The sequence below is a fragment of the Tachyglossus aculeatus genome, chromosome 3, assembly GCF_015852505.1.
Source record: "Tachyglossus aculeatus isolate mTacAcu1 chromosome 3, mTacAcu1.pri, whole genome shotgun sequence".
NCBI lineage: Eukaryota > Metazoa > Chordata > Mammalia > Monotremata > Tachyglossidae > Tachyglossus > Tachyglossus aculeatus.
Genome location: NC_052068.1, coordinates 79629397 through 79647608, shown reverse-complemented (window position 1 = coordinate 79647608; position 18212 = coordinate 79629397). Strand labels below are relative to the sequence as shown.

At 44.6% G+C, this 18212-nt stretch overlaps 1 protein-coding gene and 1 non-coding gene across 2 annotated transcripts in view; one reads left to right on the top strand and one right to left on the bottom strand.

Annotated features, from left to right (window-relative positions):
- Positions 1-11719, bottom strand: part of FECH (ferrochelatase) — a 40579-nt gene extending 28860 nt beyond the window's left edge. The window contains exons 1-2 of the mRNA XM_038744318.1: positions 11655-11719; positions 3252-3378 (exon numbers count right to left, since the gene is read on the bottom strand). Coding sequence (XP_038600246.1) covers positions 3252-3378; positions 11655-11703 — 176 coding nt within the window. The 5' untranslated portion in view covers positions 11704-11719. The remainder of the gene's footprint in view (positions 1-3251; positions 3379-11654) is intronic.
- Positions 1063-1200, top strand: LOC119926196. The gene has a single exon (XR_005450092.1). It is a non-coding gene; the product is annotated as a small nucleolar RNA SNORA7 (small nucleolar RNA).
- Positions 11720-18212: the final 6493 nt, after the last annotated feature.

Sequence of the window (18212 nt, the reverse complement as noted above, 5' to 3'; positions counted from 1 at the left end):
GGGAGAGGAAAGGAAAGGGGGAACTCCTGCTCCACTCCTAAAGCTGTGTCTCCTGCCCAGAGCTTTGGCTACGCCAGACTATTCAGAATCAGATGGTTAGTGGAACTAGCTTGATCTCTAAAATCAAATACGCAACTGTATTGACCTTGAAGGCCAAGAACTAAAAATAATACCTCCCCAAATCTTCCGCCAGCCGGATCATGCCACTTTAATCCTTCAAACACTTTCCTGGCTTCCTCCTGCTTTCCACATGGAACTCAACTTCAGTTTCAACCATCAGTCTCTACTCTGCCACTCACTTCCTCCACTTATAAAGCAAACCTTCCCTCCACCCATTTGATCTCTTTCTTCACTCTGCTCCTCTCTTCTAGGGCTCTTTTGATGGTATAGGAAGCAGCTGGCCACAGGCAGCCACTCACTGGGAGGCAAGGTAATGGCATTTTTTAACTTAGGTGCTACAACTGAGGAAACACTTGATCCGGCATAGAAACCCACAGCTATCAACCAGGAGTTGTTCAGTCTGTGGTGAAGAAGAGGCAGGAAATCACTGTCCCTAAACTGCGGAACACCCTCACTTAGGAAATGATAGGGCACATGCGACTCCACAGACCGAAAGAAACGGCCCTGACTTCTTTCAAGCGCTCCGAGAGGGAAGTACAGTTTCACAGGACCCATCACTATCCTTTTGTTCAAAAGCCCATTTTTCTGAAGCTTATTTCTTCTAGAAAAATTGTTCCATGGTAAAGCATGAGGCAAGGCAGAGGAAAGCAGAAAGCTGGCTTCCCAAATGAAATGAATTTTTTAAAATTCCTATTTTCCATCCCATTTTGCAATATTAAAAGCAGACCAAATATCCTAGCATGAGACTTATCCTTGAGGAGGGTGGGGGTTCAAGCTCCCTGTCCAGATTGGTTTTAAAGCTTTTTGTGCGGAATTAAGAGGGCCTTGTTCAAGCAAAGAAGCACTTTGGAAAACCTGGCCCTATCCTGAAAAGACGCTAAAAGTCTTATCCCTCCCAATTCCAGAATGCCACATGATTAAATTATTACTACTTAAAGTTTCCCCCTCTCAGGGTGACACCTGGAGAGTTTCCAGTGCTCTACCAGTCTTGACTACGGGAGGGAGAGTCAAGCAGAGGCCTACCCATTCCATTTCTAGCTTGGGCAGTGGCTTGCAAGTTGAAGGCAATCTGCTACAAGTCAAAACTCGCCTGTGCTGGGCAGCAGCGGCATAGGGGACAGTCGAGGGCAGAGACTCAAGTTTACTGCACGGAAGAAGGCAATGGTAAACCGCTTCCATATTTTTACTAAGAAAACTATGGATACACTAGCAGAACGACTGCAGCTGGAGATGGGGCAGTCTGGGAAAGATAAGTCCATGGCGTCGTTATGGGTGGAGACGACTCGACAGCATATGACAAGACTCAGAGTTTCCAGAGCATTTTTCATAAGTAACTTATTCTCATTTTTATTAAAATTCCCACCCAGCAGTTAGGTAGACGGAATAAGATACTTTACAGACAGCTCTCATTTAGGCACGCCATATAAAAGTCTGAATGCTCACGCTGAATCCTTGGGATATTGAAGACTGCACCAATCTACATTGCTCAACTACGTTTAACAAACAAGAACCAACTTGCTCCTTTTGATCTATGTATTTGCCGACTGCTTAGTTTATACAAAATAATCAACACTGTAATAGGTAGAGTACTGTGTCAGTAAATCTACTTTGGCAAAAGACTCTATAACAATTGAAATGGTCTGCTTTAAAGATAATAAATGTACCCTTGGAATTGGGCATTATATTCCCCAGTTACCAAAAAGAGAGACTTGAAAAAACTAAAATGACGCTCGTAATCTTTTCTAATTCACCTAATCCCTCTCTCCCCTTGTGTTCTGGCCTCCGATTTCTCCCTTAGGATCCAGCCTTCCACCATCAAAAATTATGACCTAATAGTAAATAATATGTTCTTGCCTGGGAAACACTGATCTGAGAGGATAGGTCAAGCTCACGATGGTTGATCTCTGTTTACCATCTTCAGTTGTGCTTAGACCTGGATGCAATGAATAAGCTTTTAATGAGGTATTTCATTACTTCATCATTCTTGCAGCTTTGAAAACTTAATGTTCCATCTTGAAGGTGAAGGAGAAGTACGGGAGTTGGGCACATTTAAACACCCATTCCTTTCATTCTAAACCGTGATGTGAATGATGAATGGCTCCATTAGTAAATTACGGAGCAATTCTACTTTTCCCAGAATACAAAATCAAACACCACAGTCAAGAATCCAATCCCTTCCCCTAAAATGTAAAAACAAAGACAATTCATAGGTACTCACAAAGCCTGAACAGTCAACTTCCCTCCCTTTTAAGTGCTCACTTCCATAACAAAACCCATTTAAAATGTTCTCATGTGTCTGGCATTATAATCTTCTGATCCACTGTTTCCCTATGGAACAGCTACTTAAAATTTATACAGGGAAACTTCAAGATGGATTATGAAATAGTTTCAGCATTAGAGTGTGTAATCATTACTAAATTAAGAGAAAGTAATACAAACAACACCAGCTTCTAAATATGCAAAACAAACACTACTCTATTTGTGTGTCTTCTACACTTAGTGTCCTTGATACTACTCTACTTGATGCCTTGCAGTTTTGGACACTTAATGTTTATCACCACAATGGGCTGTGAACAATAAAAGTGATTCATGGCATTTTACACAATAAAATATTCAAAACTATCTCCACTGCATTTATACAGCACTCTAGCAGCATGGTAACATGAAGCAGCATGGCTCAGTGGAAAGAGCCCGGGCTTGGGAGTCAGAAGTCATGGGTTCGAATCCCGCCTCCACAACTTGTCAGCTGTGTGACCGTGGGCAAGTCACTTAACTTCTCTGGGCTTCAGTTCCCTCATCTGTAAAATGGGGATTAAGACTGTAAGCCCCACGTGGGACAAACTGATCACCTTGTATCCCCCCAGCACTTAAAACAGTGCTTCGCACATAGTAAGTGCTTAACAAATGCCACTTTTATTATTATTATTATTACTCTGAATTATTTCTCCATTAACATATGCAAATTTGTATTCATATATTTGCTGCAAGGTGCTGGCCAGGAGATAGAGGGTCAAAGACAACAAAATATTTACTTCACTGCATTTATAGAATATCTTTGCTCCACAACTGCCTATACCCAAAGGTGTTTACATCAGTAGAGATGGGAATCTCAGCTTTAAATACACTTTTACCTTTTCTCTGGTTGAACTTGAGGTTTTGTTCTTTCGGCTTGTCTGACCTTTGCTGCTGCCGCTGCTGCCCCAGACTGATGTCTCCATGGGTGATGGGCTCTAACTTTACTGATGTTGTTTTTTATCACTGAGAAAAAAATAAAGTAGTTAGGCATGCAATGAAAAACTATGAAGCTTCTGTTGAGACTACTCCTGCCTTTGAATATAGAGGCCAAACACTAATCTAATTATTATTATTACTACACCATTAATAATAATAATGATATTTACTAAGTGCTTACTCTGTGTCAAGCACTGTTCTCAGCACTGGGGTAGACATAAGGTAATCAGTTGTACATAATCCCTGTCCCACAGGGGGCTTGCAGACTTAATCCCCATTTTACAGGTAACAGGCACAGAGAAGTTACGGGACTTGCCCAAGGTCACACAGCAGACAAGTGGTGGAACTCCAGGCCTGTGCTCTTTCCACTAGGCCACACTGCTTCAGAATAGTGATAATAGTACTTATAATAATGAGAAGAAGAATGGTATTTCTTAAATGCTCACTTTGTACCATGCACACTATAAAGTGATGGAGTAGTCTCATTTACTATAGTTGGATACAGTCCCTGTGCCACATGTAGATCACACCCTAAGGTAGGAGAAAGAACAGGTTAATTAAGAAACAAGTTAAGGCCTACCAAACATTATTAATATGTAATTCTGACATAGAGAATAAACCACTCCTCTTAAATTTTTCCATCCTCCTCTCATTTCCAAGGATCTCTCATATCCTCTCATTCATTCATTCATTCAATCGTATTTATTGAGCGCTTATTGTGTGCAGAGCACTGTACTAAGTGCTTGGGAAGTACAATTCAGCAACAGAGAAAATCCATATTTATTCAATCATATTGAGTGCTAACTTTACGTGAAGCACTGTACTATGCACTTGGGAGAGTACATTACAACAATAATCAGACACATTCACCATCCAAAACAAATTTACAATCTCATAAGCCTCATTTAAAGTACATCTTCTCCAAGAGGCCTTTCCCAACTAAACTCTCATTTTTTTCTTCTCCCACTCTCTTCCGTGTCGCTCTTGCACTTGGAACTGCACCCTTTATTCACCCCACCCACAGTCCCACAGCACTTATATACATATCTGCAATTCATTTACATTAATGTCTGTCTCTCCCCCTCTAGACTGTAAGCTCACTGTGGACAGGGAACGTGTCTACCAACTCTGTTATACTGTACTCTACTAAGCACCTAGTACAGTGCTTTGTACACAGAAAGCACTCAATAAATACGACTGATTGATTGATTGGTCCAAGTCTTCCATCTGGTACTGCTCTTCTTTCCCGGCTACTCAAATCTGGCTTATCATCACGCTCTACAGAGAGTTTTGAAAGTCATGGCCACTGCACGGTTTGCACATGTAGTCACGATAGCTTTAATGGGTCCAATAAAGAGGCCAAGCAAGACAGGCAGATGTCAAAATGCCAGAGAGCCAGGGTCAAAGTGGCCTCTCCAGCCTGCGGTCATCGCCCCAACAATCAAAACAGGCCACAGTAGCAGTAAAGAAGCCGAACGTGGAAGCAAACATTTGTGTACCAGAACTTTTCTCCAGGTTTAGTTACTTCTCACCACCACTTCACCAACCTATACTGGCAGTCAGGATGCCTGGATTCTAGCCCAGTTGGGCCTGCTCAGACTATAATTATGGTGCTTGTTAAGTGTTTAAACAATCAATCATATATACTGAGCACTCACTGTGCGCGATGCACTGTACTAAACGCTTGGGAAAGCCCAAGCTAACAGAGCTGATAGACACGTTTCCTGCCCACAACAGGCTTACGGTCTAGAGGCGGTGACAGATACTAATATAAATGAACTACAGATACGCATATAAGTGCTGTGGGGCTGAGTGTGGGGTGAATAAAGGGAGCAAATCCGGGTGTAAAGGGTGACGTGGGAGGAGAGCAAATGAGGACTTAGTCAGGGAAGGCCTCTTATAGTTGACGTGCCTTCAGGAAGGCTCTGAAAGTGATTTGTCTGTTGGATATGAAGAGGGAGGGCATTCCAGGCCAGAGTCAGGAAGTGGGTGAGGGGTCGGCAGTGAGATCAGCACTATTATAAGAACTGTGGTAGGTACACGTTAATCACGTCAGACACTGTCCCTGTCCCACGTGGGGCTCACAATCTAAGGAGAAGGTAAAAAAGGTTCTGAATCCCCAATTCAGAGTTGAGGAAACAGACCATAGAAGTTAAGTGACTTGCCCAAGGTCACCCAAAAGACAAGTGGCAGAGCCAGGATTTAAAGCCAGGCCCTCTGAATTCATTAGTGGGGAACTTTTCTGACCAGAAAACCACACTGCGTGAGATTTTGTCCCATAACACCTTTGAAACATTTATTCTGTCCTTCCTTCTCATTGCTCACTTCAGGAAATAGATGAGGAAGGCTGCAAGCTCAGGTTGGTGTCCTAATATTCCACTTAAAAATGAAAACTATATTAGTTGGTGGGACCTCGAGGAATTTTGGAGACAGTGGTTTATTTGGGTAGCCAGGATTTGGAGAGGCGATGGGGGATATATGTCTATGCTGAAGAGAAGAAGGATCACGTAGTTAAACAAAAAAGCCACCATTAAATCTCAACTGAAAGCTATAGATATGACCCCTCAATTCTCAATTCCCTCCATTTTATGCATATGAAGAGATACAAAGAGAATGAGGACTGGGGGGCCTGGAATCTCCAGGGACAGAAATGGAAACAACTTTAAGATATTTAACTTTTCACATTAAATTTAAAACAAAAAGACTTTTTAAAAATATCACATTTCTACATCTTTAAGTTATACTCAGAGTAAAAAGGTGCAAAAAGCACAACTCAACATATATTAATTCCTTGCCCTCCTCCAACAAGAATTATTTTACCTTAGAAATGTACTGTTAAAGTGCATACAAAACAGATTTTCCAACATGCTATGGCACCTACACTATCCACTGGAAAAAAACCCAAAAAACAAACCAACAAAAAACCCGCATGTCACATAAGACCCATTTTACAATATACCTTACTGAAACTAGGGAAATTATTATTTCAATTCCTCAGCTGCCCTATATTGTGAGAAGCGCTAAACAAAGAAAAATACAGGTATCTGTGTTTATCATCATGTAGCTTTTGGAATATTGCCAAAGCAAATCAATGGCAATGTAAAACACAAAACAATTGAATATCCTAACTCTCCTGAAACTGCACTTTCTTACCCTTTGTTCTAGTGTCCAGGAGTTGTATGTCTTTATTTGCCAAGGAGAAAAAGAGAACAGCAGAATTCAGGAGTCCTGATTCTCACTCCCACTATCAACCACTTTCTCTTCTTTGTAGAATCCCTTTTGCGACCCCAAATCCCTCAGGTATAACCATCCTCCTCTCAGTGAAGCAACAGTAATAAAAGACACTATATAAAGAGGTTCAATGCAGAACTTCTTGACTCTTTCTTTGATGACTGATCAATTCCTAGCACCCTGAGGATAGAGACCATGACTTTTACTTTAATTGTATCCTCCCAACCACCTAGAACAGTGTGGTGCCCACAATAAGTACTCAATAAATACTACTGAATGAAATGATAAGAAAAAATAGTCAAATAGGTTCCTAAGGGTGATGCCACCATCAGGTCTCTCAGCCTGGCCCAGTGGAAATAGCGTGGACCAGGGACACAGAGGACCTGAGTTGTAATCCTAACTCTTCCAATCGCTTGCTTTGTGATCATGGGCAATCAATCAATCAATCAATCGTATTTATTGAGCGCTTACTGTGTGCAGAGCACTGTACTAAGAGCTTGGGAAGTACAAGCTGGCAACATATAGAGACAGCCCCTACCCAACAGTGGGCTCACAGTCTAGAAGGGGGAGGCAGAGAACAAAACCAAACATACTAACAAAATAAAATAAATAGAATAGATAGGTACAAGTAAAATAAATAAATAGAGTAATAAATATGTAGGCAAGTCGCCTAACTTCCGTTTCCTCGTCTGTAAAATGGGTATGGGACTGTCTCTATATGTTGCCAACTTGTATCATCATCATCATCAGCAATCGTATTTATTGAGCGCATACTATGTGCAGAGCACTGTACTAAGCGCTTGGGAAGTACAAATTGGCAACATATAGACAGTCCCTACCCAACAGTGGGCTCACAGTCTAAGCGCTTGTACTTCCCAAGAGCTTAGTACAGTGCTCTGCACACAGTAAGCACTCAATAAATACAATTGATGATGATGATGATATTCGATACCTGCTCCCCTTCCTCAGACCGCGAGCCTCAAATGCAGGGGGTTTGTAGCCTAAGAAGGACTGTACAGGGAGAATGTCCAACCTGACTAAAGTATCAAGCCAGTGCTTAGTACAGTGCTTGACAGGCTTAAATACCTCAATTATCATCATCATCATGATTACACTGGTAACAAATCAGAGGTAATATGCACAGGGGAAGGATGGGAAAGGGAGGAGAAGTAAAATTAGTCGGATTCTAGCCATTCTCTAGGAAAACACACGCGTCGTGTCAAAATTTGTTGCAGTCTCCTGGGGCTTTGCATTTCATCCCACCACGTGCCATCAAGCTCTCACAACTGGTATCCAGTCATCAGCAGCGCTAGTACTATTTCAGTGTACGTGTCTGACTGAGATCAATCGATCGTATTTATTGAGCGCTTATTGTGTGCAGAGCACTGTTCGACAGATCAATCGATCATATTTATTGAGCGCTTACTGTGTGCAGAGCACTGTACTAAGTGCTTGGGAAGGACAAGTTGGCAACAAGCGGACTGAGATGGCTGCAGCCGCCTTTTCCAGACCCGATGCCGGCTCTCGCCCCGCGGGGTGGACCTCAGAAAGCCCCTGCTCTGATTCCGTAAGCGGTCCGTCCCTGAAAAGGACGTTCATTATGTAACTCCCCAGCTGAGCCTGCAAAGCCCAAGAGGCTGCCACTGTCCCTTGGTCACGAAGGCTCCAAAGTCGCAAGATCAACTCCCCCCGCCGGTGTCCCTTTTAACTCTTCTCTTGCTTTAGAGAAGCAGCGTGGCTCAGTGGAAAGAGCAGGGGCTGGGGAGCCAGAGGTTGTGGGTTCTAATCCCGGCTCTGTCGCTTGTCGGCTGCGTGACCTTGGGCAAGTCACTTCACTTCTCTGGGCCTCAGTTCCCTCCCCTGGAAAATGGGGTTGAAGACCATGAGCCCCAGGTGGGATAACCTGATTACGCTGTATCTACCCCAGCGCTTAGAACGGTGCTTGGCACGTAATAATTGCTTAACAAATACCAACACTATTATTATCATCATTTGGATTGGGCACACCCAGCACGGTACTACCACTTCATTCATTCATTCAATAGTATTTATTGAACGCTTACTGTGTGCACAGCTCAGCACTAAGCTCTTGGGAAAGTACAATATAGCAATAAAGATAATCCCTGCCCACAACAAGCTCACAGACTACAGTGGGGGAAACAGCCAATACAAATAAACAAACAGACAATACAAATAAACAGCCATCAAATATAAATACATAAAATGACAGGGAAACGGACATCAATACAAATAAACAGGCATCAATACAAATACATAAAATGACAGCCATATACATAAGTGCTGTAATAATAATAACGGAGCATGGGCTTTGGAGTCAGAGGTCATGGGTTCAATCGTATTTATTGAGCGCTTACTATGTGCAGAGCACTGGACTAAGCGCTTGGGACTCCAAAGCCCGGGCTCTTTCCACTGAGCCACGCTGCTTCTCTAATAATAGTGGCGGTGCTGGGATTTGAACCCACGGGACAACCTGATTACCCTGCATCTATGCCAGCGCTTAGCACATTGTAAGCGCCTAACCACTACTATAATCAATAATTCTAGACTGTGAGCCCACTTTCTAGACTGTGGGCCCACTGTTGGGTAGGGTCCGTCTCTATATGTTGCCAACTTGTACTTCCCAAGCGCTTAGTACAGTGCTCTGCACACAGTAAGCGCTCAATAAGTACGATTGAATGAATGAATCTGATTACCCTGTATCTACGCCAGCACTTGGCACATAATAAGTGCCGTAGCGACCGTCCCTATATGTTGCCAACTTGTACTTCCCAGGCGCTTAGTACAGCGCTCTGCACACAGTAAGCGCTCAATAAATACGGTTGAATGAACGAATGAGAGCCCACTTTCTAGACTGCGGGCCCACTGCTGGGTACGGACCGTCTCTATTTGTTGCTGGCTTGTACTTCCCAAGCGCTTAGCCCAGTGCTCTGCACACAGTAAGCGCTCAATAAATACGACTGAATGAACCTGATTACCCAGCGCTTGGCACATTGTAAGCGCCTAACCACTACTATAATCTATAATTCCAGACTATGAGCCCACTTTCTAGACTGTGGGCCCACTGCTGGGTCGGGACCGTCTCTATCTGTTGTCAGCTTGTACTTCCCAGGCGCTTAGTCCAGGGCTCTGCACACAGTAAGCGCTCAATAAATACGACTGAATGAACGAATGAGAGCCCACTTTCTAGACTGTGAGCCCACTGTTGGGTAGGGACCGTCTCTATCGGTTGCCAACTTGTACTTCCCAAGCGCTTAGTCCAGTGCTCTGCACACAGTAAGCGCTCAATAAATACGATTGAATGAACCTGATGACCCTGTATCTACGCCAGCGCTTGGAACAGTGCTTGGCACATAGTAAGCGCCTCACCACTACTATAATTCTAGACTGTGAGCCCACTTTCTAGACTGGGAGCCCACTGTTGGGTAGGGACCGTCTCTATATATTGCCAACTTGTACTTCCCAAGCGCTTAGTACAGTGCTCTGCACACAGTAAGCGCTCAATAAATACGATTGAATGAATGAATGAATGAACCTGATTACCCTGTATCCACGCCAGCGCTTGGCACATAGTAAGCGCCTAACCACTACTATAATCTATAATTCTAGACTGTGAGCCCACTTACTAGACTGTGAGCCCACTGCTGGGCAGGGGCCGTCTCTATATGTTGCCAACCTGTACTTCCCAAGCGCTTAGCACAGTACTCTGCACACAGTAAGTGTTCAATAAATACGATTGAATGAATGAATGTACCTGATTACCCTGTATCTACACCAGCGCTTGGAACAGTGCTTGGCACATAGTAAGCGCCTCACCACTACTATAATCTATAATTCAAGACTGTGAGCCCACTTTCTAGACTGTGAGCCCACTGCTGGCTAGGGACCGTCTCTATATGTTCCCAACTTGGACTTCCCAAGCGCTTAGCACAGTACTCTGCACACAGTAAGTGCTCAATAAATACGACTGAATGAATGAATGAACCCGATGACTCTGTATCTACACCAGCGCTTGGAACAGTGCTTGGCACATAGTAAGCGCCTCACCACTACTATAATCTATAATTCTAGACTGTGAGTCCACTGCTGGGCAGGGGCCGTCTCTATCTGTTGCCAACTTGGACTTCCCAGGCGCTTAGTCCAGTGCTCTGCACACAGTAAGCGCTCAATAAATATGACTGACTGAATGAATGAATGAACCTGAATACCCTGTATCTACACCAGCACTTGGAACAGCGCTTGGCACATAGTAAGCGCCTCACCACTACTATAATCTATAATTCAAGACTGTGAGCCCACTTTCTAGACTGTGAGCCCACTGATGGCTAGGGACCGTCTCTATATGTTGCCAACTTGTACTTCCCAAGCGCTTAGTACAGTGCTCTGCACACAGTAAGCGCTCAATAAATGCGATTGAATGAATGAATGAATGAACCTGATTACCCTGTATCCACGCCAGCGCTTGGCACATAGTAAGCGCCTAACCACTACTATAATCTATAATTCTAGACTGTGAGCCCACTTACTAGACTGTGAGCCCACTGCTGGGCAGGGGCCGTCTCTATCTGTTGCCAATTTGGACTTCCCAGGCGCTTAGTACAGTGCTCTGCACACAGTAAGCGCTCAATAAATACGATTGAATGAACGAACCTGATAACCCTGTATCTACGCCAGCGCTTGGAACAGTGCTTGGCACATAGTAAGCGCCTCACCACTACTATAATCTATAACTCTAGACTGTGAGCCCACTTTCTAGACTGGAAGCCCACTGTTGGGTAGGGACCGTCTCTATCTGTTGCCGACTTGTCCTTCCCAAGCGCTTAGTACAGTGTTCCGCACACAGTAGGCGCTCAATAAATACGACTGAATGAATGAATATAATCGTCAGGGGCTGAAGCGGCCCCCGGCCGGGCCTCCCTCCCCGTCCCTGCCGCTCCCCGCAGCGATGGCGGCCGCCCTCCCCCGGCCCTAACCTAACCTAACCCAACCCAACCCCCAGCAGAAGCGGCGGCGGCCGTGAGGTGATGCGTCCGAAAACAACAGCACCGACTTACGCGAAGCCATCAGGCGGGGGGCCGCGGCCCTGCCCGCCGCCGCCGCCATATTGGTGCCACCGAAATGCTTTCCCTCAGTCCGAGCGGCGTTGTGCTCCTCCCCGAGCCGCAGCCTCGCAGGGCCCCCGCCCGGGACACTGTCCGCCCGCCCGCCCCTCTCTTATCTGCCTTCTCCACCCGGCCTCGCCATCACTTCCCCGCCCAGGGTGGGGCCCGGATCCTCCCTGTCGCCCCTGTCAGCTTTCTGGAATCCGTCGAGATCCCCCCACCCTTCGCCTCGCTCCTGTCACCCATCGAGATCCCCCCTGCCTCTCTCCTGTCAATTTTGATTCCCCCCTGCCTCTCTCCTGTCAGCCTCCTGGAAGCCATTGTGATCCCTCCTGCCTCTCTCCTGTCAACCTCCTGGAAGCCATCGAGATCCCCCCTGCCTCTCTCCTGTCATCCTCCTGAAAGCCATCTAGATCCCCATGCCTCTCTCCTGTCAGCCTCCTGGAAGCCATCGAGATCCCCCTGCCTCTCTCCTGTCAGCCTCCTGGAAGCCATCGAGATCCCCCCCCCCGCCTCCCTCCTGTCAGCCTCCTGGAAGCCATCGAGATCCCCCCCCCCGCCTCCCTCCTGTCAGCCTCCTGGAAGCCATCGAGATCCCCCCTGCCTCTCTCCTGTCAACCTCCTGGAAGCCATCGAGATCCCCCCCCGCCTCTCTCCTGTCAGCCTCTGGAAATCCATCGAGATCTCCCCCTGCCTCTCTCCTGTCAGCCCCCTGGAAGCCATCGAGATCCCCCCCTGCCTCTCTCCTGTCAATCTCTTGGAAGCCACCTTGATTCCCCCCACCTCTCTCCTGTCAGCCTCCTGGAAGCCATCGAGATCCCCCCTGCCTCTCTCCTGTCAACCTCCTGAAAGCCATCGAGATCCCCCTGCCTCTCTCCTGTCATCCTCCTGAAAGCCATCGAAATCCCCCGCCTCTCTCCTGTCATCCTCCTGAAAGCCATCGAGATCCCCCTGCCTGTCTCCTGTCAGCCTCCTGGAAGCCATCGTGATCCCCCCTGCCTCTCTCCTGTCAACCTCCTGGAAGCCATTGAGATCCCCTTGCCTCTCTCCTGTCAGACTCCTGGAAGCCATCGAGATCCCCCCCTACCTTTCCTGTCAGCTTCCTGGAAGCCATCGATATCCCCCCTGCCTCTCTCCTGTCAGCCTTCTGGAAGCTACCTAGATTCCCCCTCCCCTTCTCTCCTGTCAGCCTTCTGAAGCCCCCTGAGATCTCATGTCAGCCACTCTGGAGGCCATTGGGATTCTCACCCTCTCTCCTGTCAGCCTTCTGGAGGCCACGGAGATTCCCCCCCATCTCCTGACAGCCTTCTGGAGGCCACTGAGATCCTCCATCTCTCGTGTTGGCCTTCTGGAGGCCTCTGGGCCAGAGATGGCTACTTCGGTCTGGTCTAAGGGAACCTTTGAGTTGGCACGGGCCACAGAACTTGTCTCACTTTTTATAGCACTGTCACCGTCACATCTTCATAATACACAGTCAATGTACAGAGTTGGCCTGACTCTTGGAAATGTCGACTAGATGACGGGATAATGTTGGCCCACTTGGCCTAATACCAGTGCCCTTTCAAATGCACATCTATCAATGGTGTTTATTGAGCACTTACTGTGTGCAGAGCATTGTACTAGGCACTTGAGAGAGTACAACACAATAATAGAATTGGTAGTCACGTTCCCTGCCGGACATTAAAATAAATACATAAAGTACAGATACATACAGAAGGGCTTTGGGGATGAGGATCGGCTGAATATCAAATGCTCAAAGAACGTGACACAGATGATTTGGCAGGGGAGGGTTTCATAGGCCTCGTTATTTGGGATGGGAGGGAGATCTCTGCTTCAAAGTGGCAGAGGTTTGTTAGGAGGTGTCAATTAAGTTATATCAAGTATCACACTTGACCTAAGTAGCTGTCATGCATTTAGGATATGGGGATTGCAGGAAACACAGGACAGGGATTTACCAAGGAAATAAAAGCAGAAACGAGGAGAAAATTTGTATGTCCATAATGGGCTGGGATCATGGCTACCAAATCTGTTATACTCTCCCAAGAGCTTAGTACTGTGCTCGGCACACAGTAAGCATTCAACAAATAAATTGATTCATTATAATGTATTGAACACTTACTTGTTTCCAAATCTAGGAATTCCAAATACCAGTTGAAATTTCTTTTACTTAAAGCCAGGTTACAGAATTTCTTTTCATCCCAGTTATGGACAAAGGTCAAACCAAGATCTTAAAGCACAAAAGTATGGTTTGTTGAGTCAGAGTTGAAGATGCTCAGTCTGGTCATTTCTTTCACCCTAGGAACAGTAGAGCTGGATGGTTGGTACAGCGCTTTCCAAGTTATCCTACAATGCCGTGCTTGAGAATAAAGAGGTCTATCTAGTAGCTGCTGTTAATACTTATGCTAGAAAATCCTGAGAAATCCTTTCAACAGGCAACAAACATTTTCAAGTCATCGAAGCAGTCACACAGGAGCTACTTTTGGCCGATTGACAATTCCAGCAGCATATAAACAAAATGGCATGCAGGTGATTTTTGAGCCAATAAAAAGGCACCAGTCATTTCATTAAGCGCTGGGATAGATTTATTATTGGGATAAGCTAGGTTTTGGACACAGTTCATTGTCCCACATGGAGCTCATAATCTTAATACCCATTTTATAGTTGAGGTTACTGAAGCACAAAGTGATTTACCCAAAGTCTCAGAGAAGGCAAGTAGTAAAGCTGGGATTAGAACTCAGGTCCTTCTGACTCCTAGGCCCATTCAAATTTAGCAGGAACTCATGTTGAATGTTCCCAAACACTTGGTAGGGGAATGACTAGGCCTCTTGAATGCTGAAGTCACAAGCCAATAAAGTAATATGGTGAGTGCTGCAGATCACACACACACAAAAAATCATCTAACAGGAATAGCGAGCAGGCTCCAGGGTACAGGAATACTGTGAATAGCAAACAAGAGAGGTTGGAGCAAAGGTTGGGTCACCCTGGCCTGCATACGTGGCATCTACACGGTATGTGAAAAAGAGCTCCAGTTTGGCCACCTCGGCCTTGTACATTGCTTTATGCAATACAATTATTAATGAGGATGGTGATAAGCAAGCAACTTCTGAATTATGACTTAGAATGAGACAGTTCAGCAGGGCTGACAGGACAAACATTTCCAAGTCTGAAGGAAGCAATGCAGTAGAGTAGCATTCTGCTGGGGGACAGCTGCAGCAGATAGATCAGTCAGGAGGGTGGCAGTAAGAAGAGAACCACTCTCCTTGAGCAAAAGCTTTGGAAGGCAGGTTAGAAAGGAATGAGAGCGTCTGCGAGTGGCAACTGTGGCCATGCAGTAAAAGACAATTATTGCATCTAAAGTCTAAAATGCTGCATCCACCTTTTTTTAGCCACACTCATGAACATGGGATTTTGCCAATCAATTTTATTTATTGAGCCTCCGAGTTTAGGCACTGTACTAAGCAACTGCAATTCTGTTGTACTGTTCTCTCCCAAATGCTTAATTCGTGCTCACAAACAGTAAGCGTTCAATAAATACCACTTGACTGAAAGAGAACAAGAGTAGCTCAAGGAGCTTCCCTCAAGTGCTTACAAGTTTAAGAGGGGAGAATGATAAACCTTATTTACAGATGCTGAAAGCCAGGAGACAAAGATGAAGCAGGAAGCAGTAAAAAAGTTGACTAGAAAATAAATATAAAAAACAATGTGTCACCTCCTTCAAATATGAAACATATAGCAATACACAGGTGGATATATATATACTGTTGACAATGGGTTCGCAACTAAATAGTCCACCTTTGTAAGTTCTAGGAAAATCTGCATCTCGAAATAAAAAGAGCAGGAACCAAAATGTCTCTCAATAAAGATGACTATAGGTAAAATTGCTCAAGAAATTGTTTTTCCTATGCATATTGATAAATCCCTCCAGTAGTCAGATGTTACTAGTTCTTGGAGGAGTTTAAAATAGCCTCATATAATGCATTGAGGATCACCGAAATCTAAGGCAACTTTTTCTTGCTAAAATAGACTTCATTCATTACTTTCAAATGTTGCATCATTGGAAGAAATTAAACCAAGTGGTTTGCAGAAAGGGCCATTAGAACACCAGACCTCTCTGTCCAGACACCTGCCTTATTATCTTTTAGTGTCTTCTGCTACATGAAGATAACGTTTTCTCAGTATCAACTTTACAGGAATTCAGTAACGATAAGTGACTATGCAAAAATCAAGCAAGACAACATAAAACTAGAGTAGATGCCTTTTCTATTGGATATGGGGAAAAGGCCTGGGAGATACTGTCCTTATCACTCAATATTATTTTGTTTACCAAGTATGCTCTAGTCTCATAATGTGGAGGATATAGTCGGGAAAACCCATGCTAGAGTACATGAGCCTTAGCTAATGCCATGCATTTGCACACACAAATTTCTTCCCTAGGCTATAGGTGTGTGCAGTCAAAAGAATGTTCCTTAATTCCCTAACAGCCTTCTCTCCAAAACCTAGAGTGAAAATACTCATTATGTGAGAACTGAGTGTATGTTACCATTATTTTCATTTCCTATTCTCCAGGGCACCAGGCATGCTTCCATATGAGGGTAGACTGTGAGCCCATGGTTGGGTAGGGACCGTCTCTATATGTTTCCGACTTGTACTTCCCTAGCACTTGGTACAGTGCTCTGCACACAAGTGCTCAATAAATACAATTGAATGAACTGAAAAGGATTAGGATGCTTTATAACAAGCCCTAACATAACAAATGTAAAACTACTATGCCTACTATTATATCCTATGTTTGCTTAATATATATGAAGAGTATTTTCAGGGAATTTGCTGGCTAGCAATTGGAGAACCAGACTAAATGACCAGACTAACCTGGGGAAAGTTTCAAAACTATGTGGATATTATCATCACAAGTGTTAATAGCAACAATGGTATGATAATCAATCAGTGGCATCTTTTATGGTATTTGTTAAGTGCTTATGATGTGCCAGGCACTGTAATAGCGACAATGGTATATGATAATCAATCAATGGTGTTCTTTTATGGTATCTGTTAAGTGCTTTATGTGCCAGGCATTGTACTATGCACTGGGGTAGAGGGATAGAGTTCATGTCCCCCATGTGGCTCAGTCTTCATCCCCATTTTACATGTAAGATAACTGAGGCACAGAAAAGTGAAATGACTTGACCAAGGTCACACACCAGACAAGAATCCAGATCCTGACTCCCAGGGTAAAAAAAAACTGCAAAAACATAAGATTGGGTCAAAATCAGCAATATGCAATGGTTAATAAGACGATGGTATTTGTTAAGCATTTACAATGTGTCAAGCACCATTCTAAGCTCTGGGGTAGATATGAGCTTATCAGGTTGGACACACTCCCTGCCCCACATGGGGCTCACAGTCAATCCCAATTTTAGGTAACTGAGGCACAGAGAAGGTAGTTGATTTGCCCAAGGTCACACAGCAGGCAAGTGGCAGAGCTGGAATTAGAACCCAGGTCCTTCTGATTCCCAGGCCCACGCGCTATGCACTAGACACGCTGCTTCTGTTGTAAAAAGAGATTTGATGGTCTCAAGGAAGCTCACGGGAGAGCCAAGAGTGATCTCTCAAAATCGGCTCTGGTCAATTCTGTGTTGGATACTCCACACAAAAAATCCAGCGGGAATCAGTAGCCCTGAATATTGGCGGCTAGACTAATGTGAGCCCGTCTTCTAGACTGTGAGCCCACTGCTGGGTAGGTGGCTGCCTCTGTTGCCAATCTGTGCTTTCCAAGCACTTAATACAGTACTCTACCCACAGTAAACGCTCAATAAATAAGATTGAATGAATGAATGAAGAGGCAATAGTGTGCTTAAGCAAATTTTCCTGGTCCCTGGGGAAGCGCAGACCAGTCAGTTTTTTCAACTCCCCACCACTGATAAAATTCTTACTTTCCAAAATGCCTACAAAACAACCACTTTTACATTCACAGAGGCAGCTGTATATTCATACTGGAGGCCTTCCCAGATTGAGCCCCTTCCTTCCTCTTCCCCTCGTCCCCCCTCTATCCCCCCCATCTTACCTCCTTCCCTTCCCCACAGCACCTGTATATATGTATATATGATTGTACATATTTATTACTCTATTTATTTTACTTGTACATATCTATTTTATTTTGTTAGTATGTTTGGTTTTGTTCTCTGTCTCCCCCTTTTAGACTGTGAGCCCACTGTTGGGTAGGGACTGTCTCTATATGCTGCCAACTTGTATTTCTCAAGCGCTTAGTACAGTGCTCTGCACACAGTAAGCGCTCAATAAATACGATTGATGATGATGATGATGATTCATTTATTCCACTGTATTTATTGAGCGCTTATGGTGTGCAGAGCACTGTACTATTCCATTGTGTGTATATACCTGTCATGGCATCTTGTTCTGAGAGTTAAAAACTTCCTTCTTAGAAACTAGGAAATGCAATGAATCTATGTACGGAATATAAAGCCTTTTAAAAAAATTAATCGCACCAGGGAA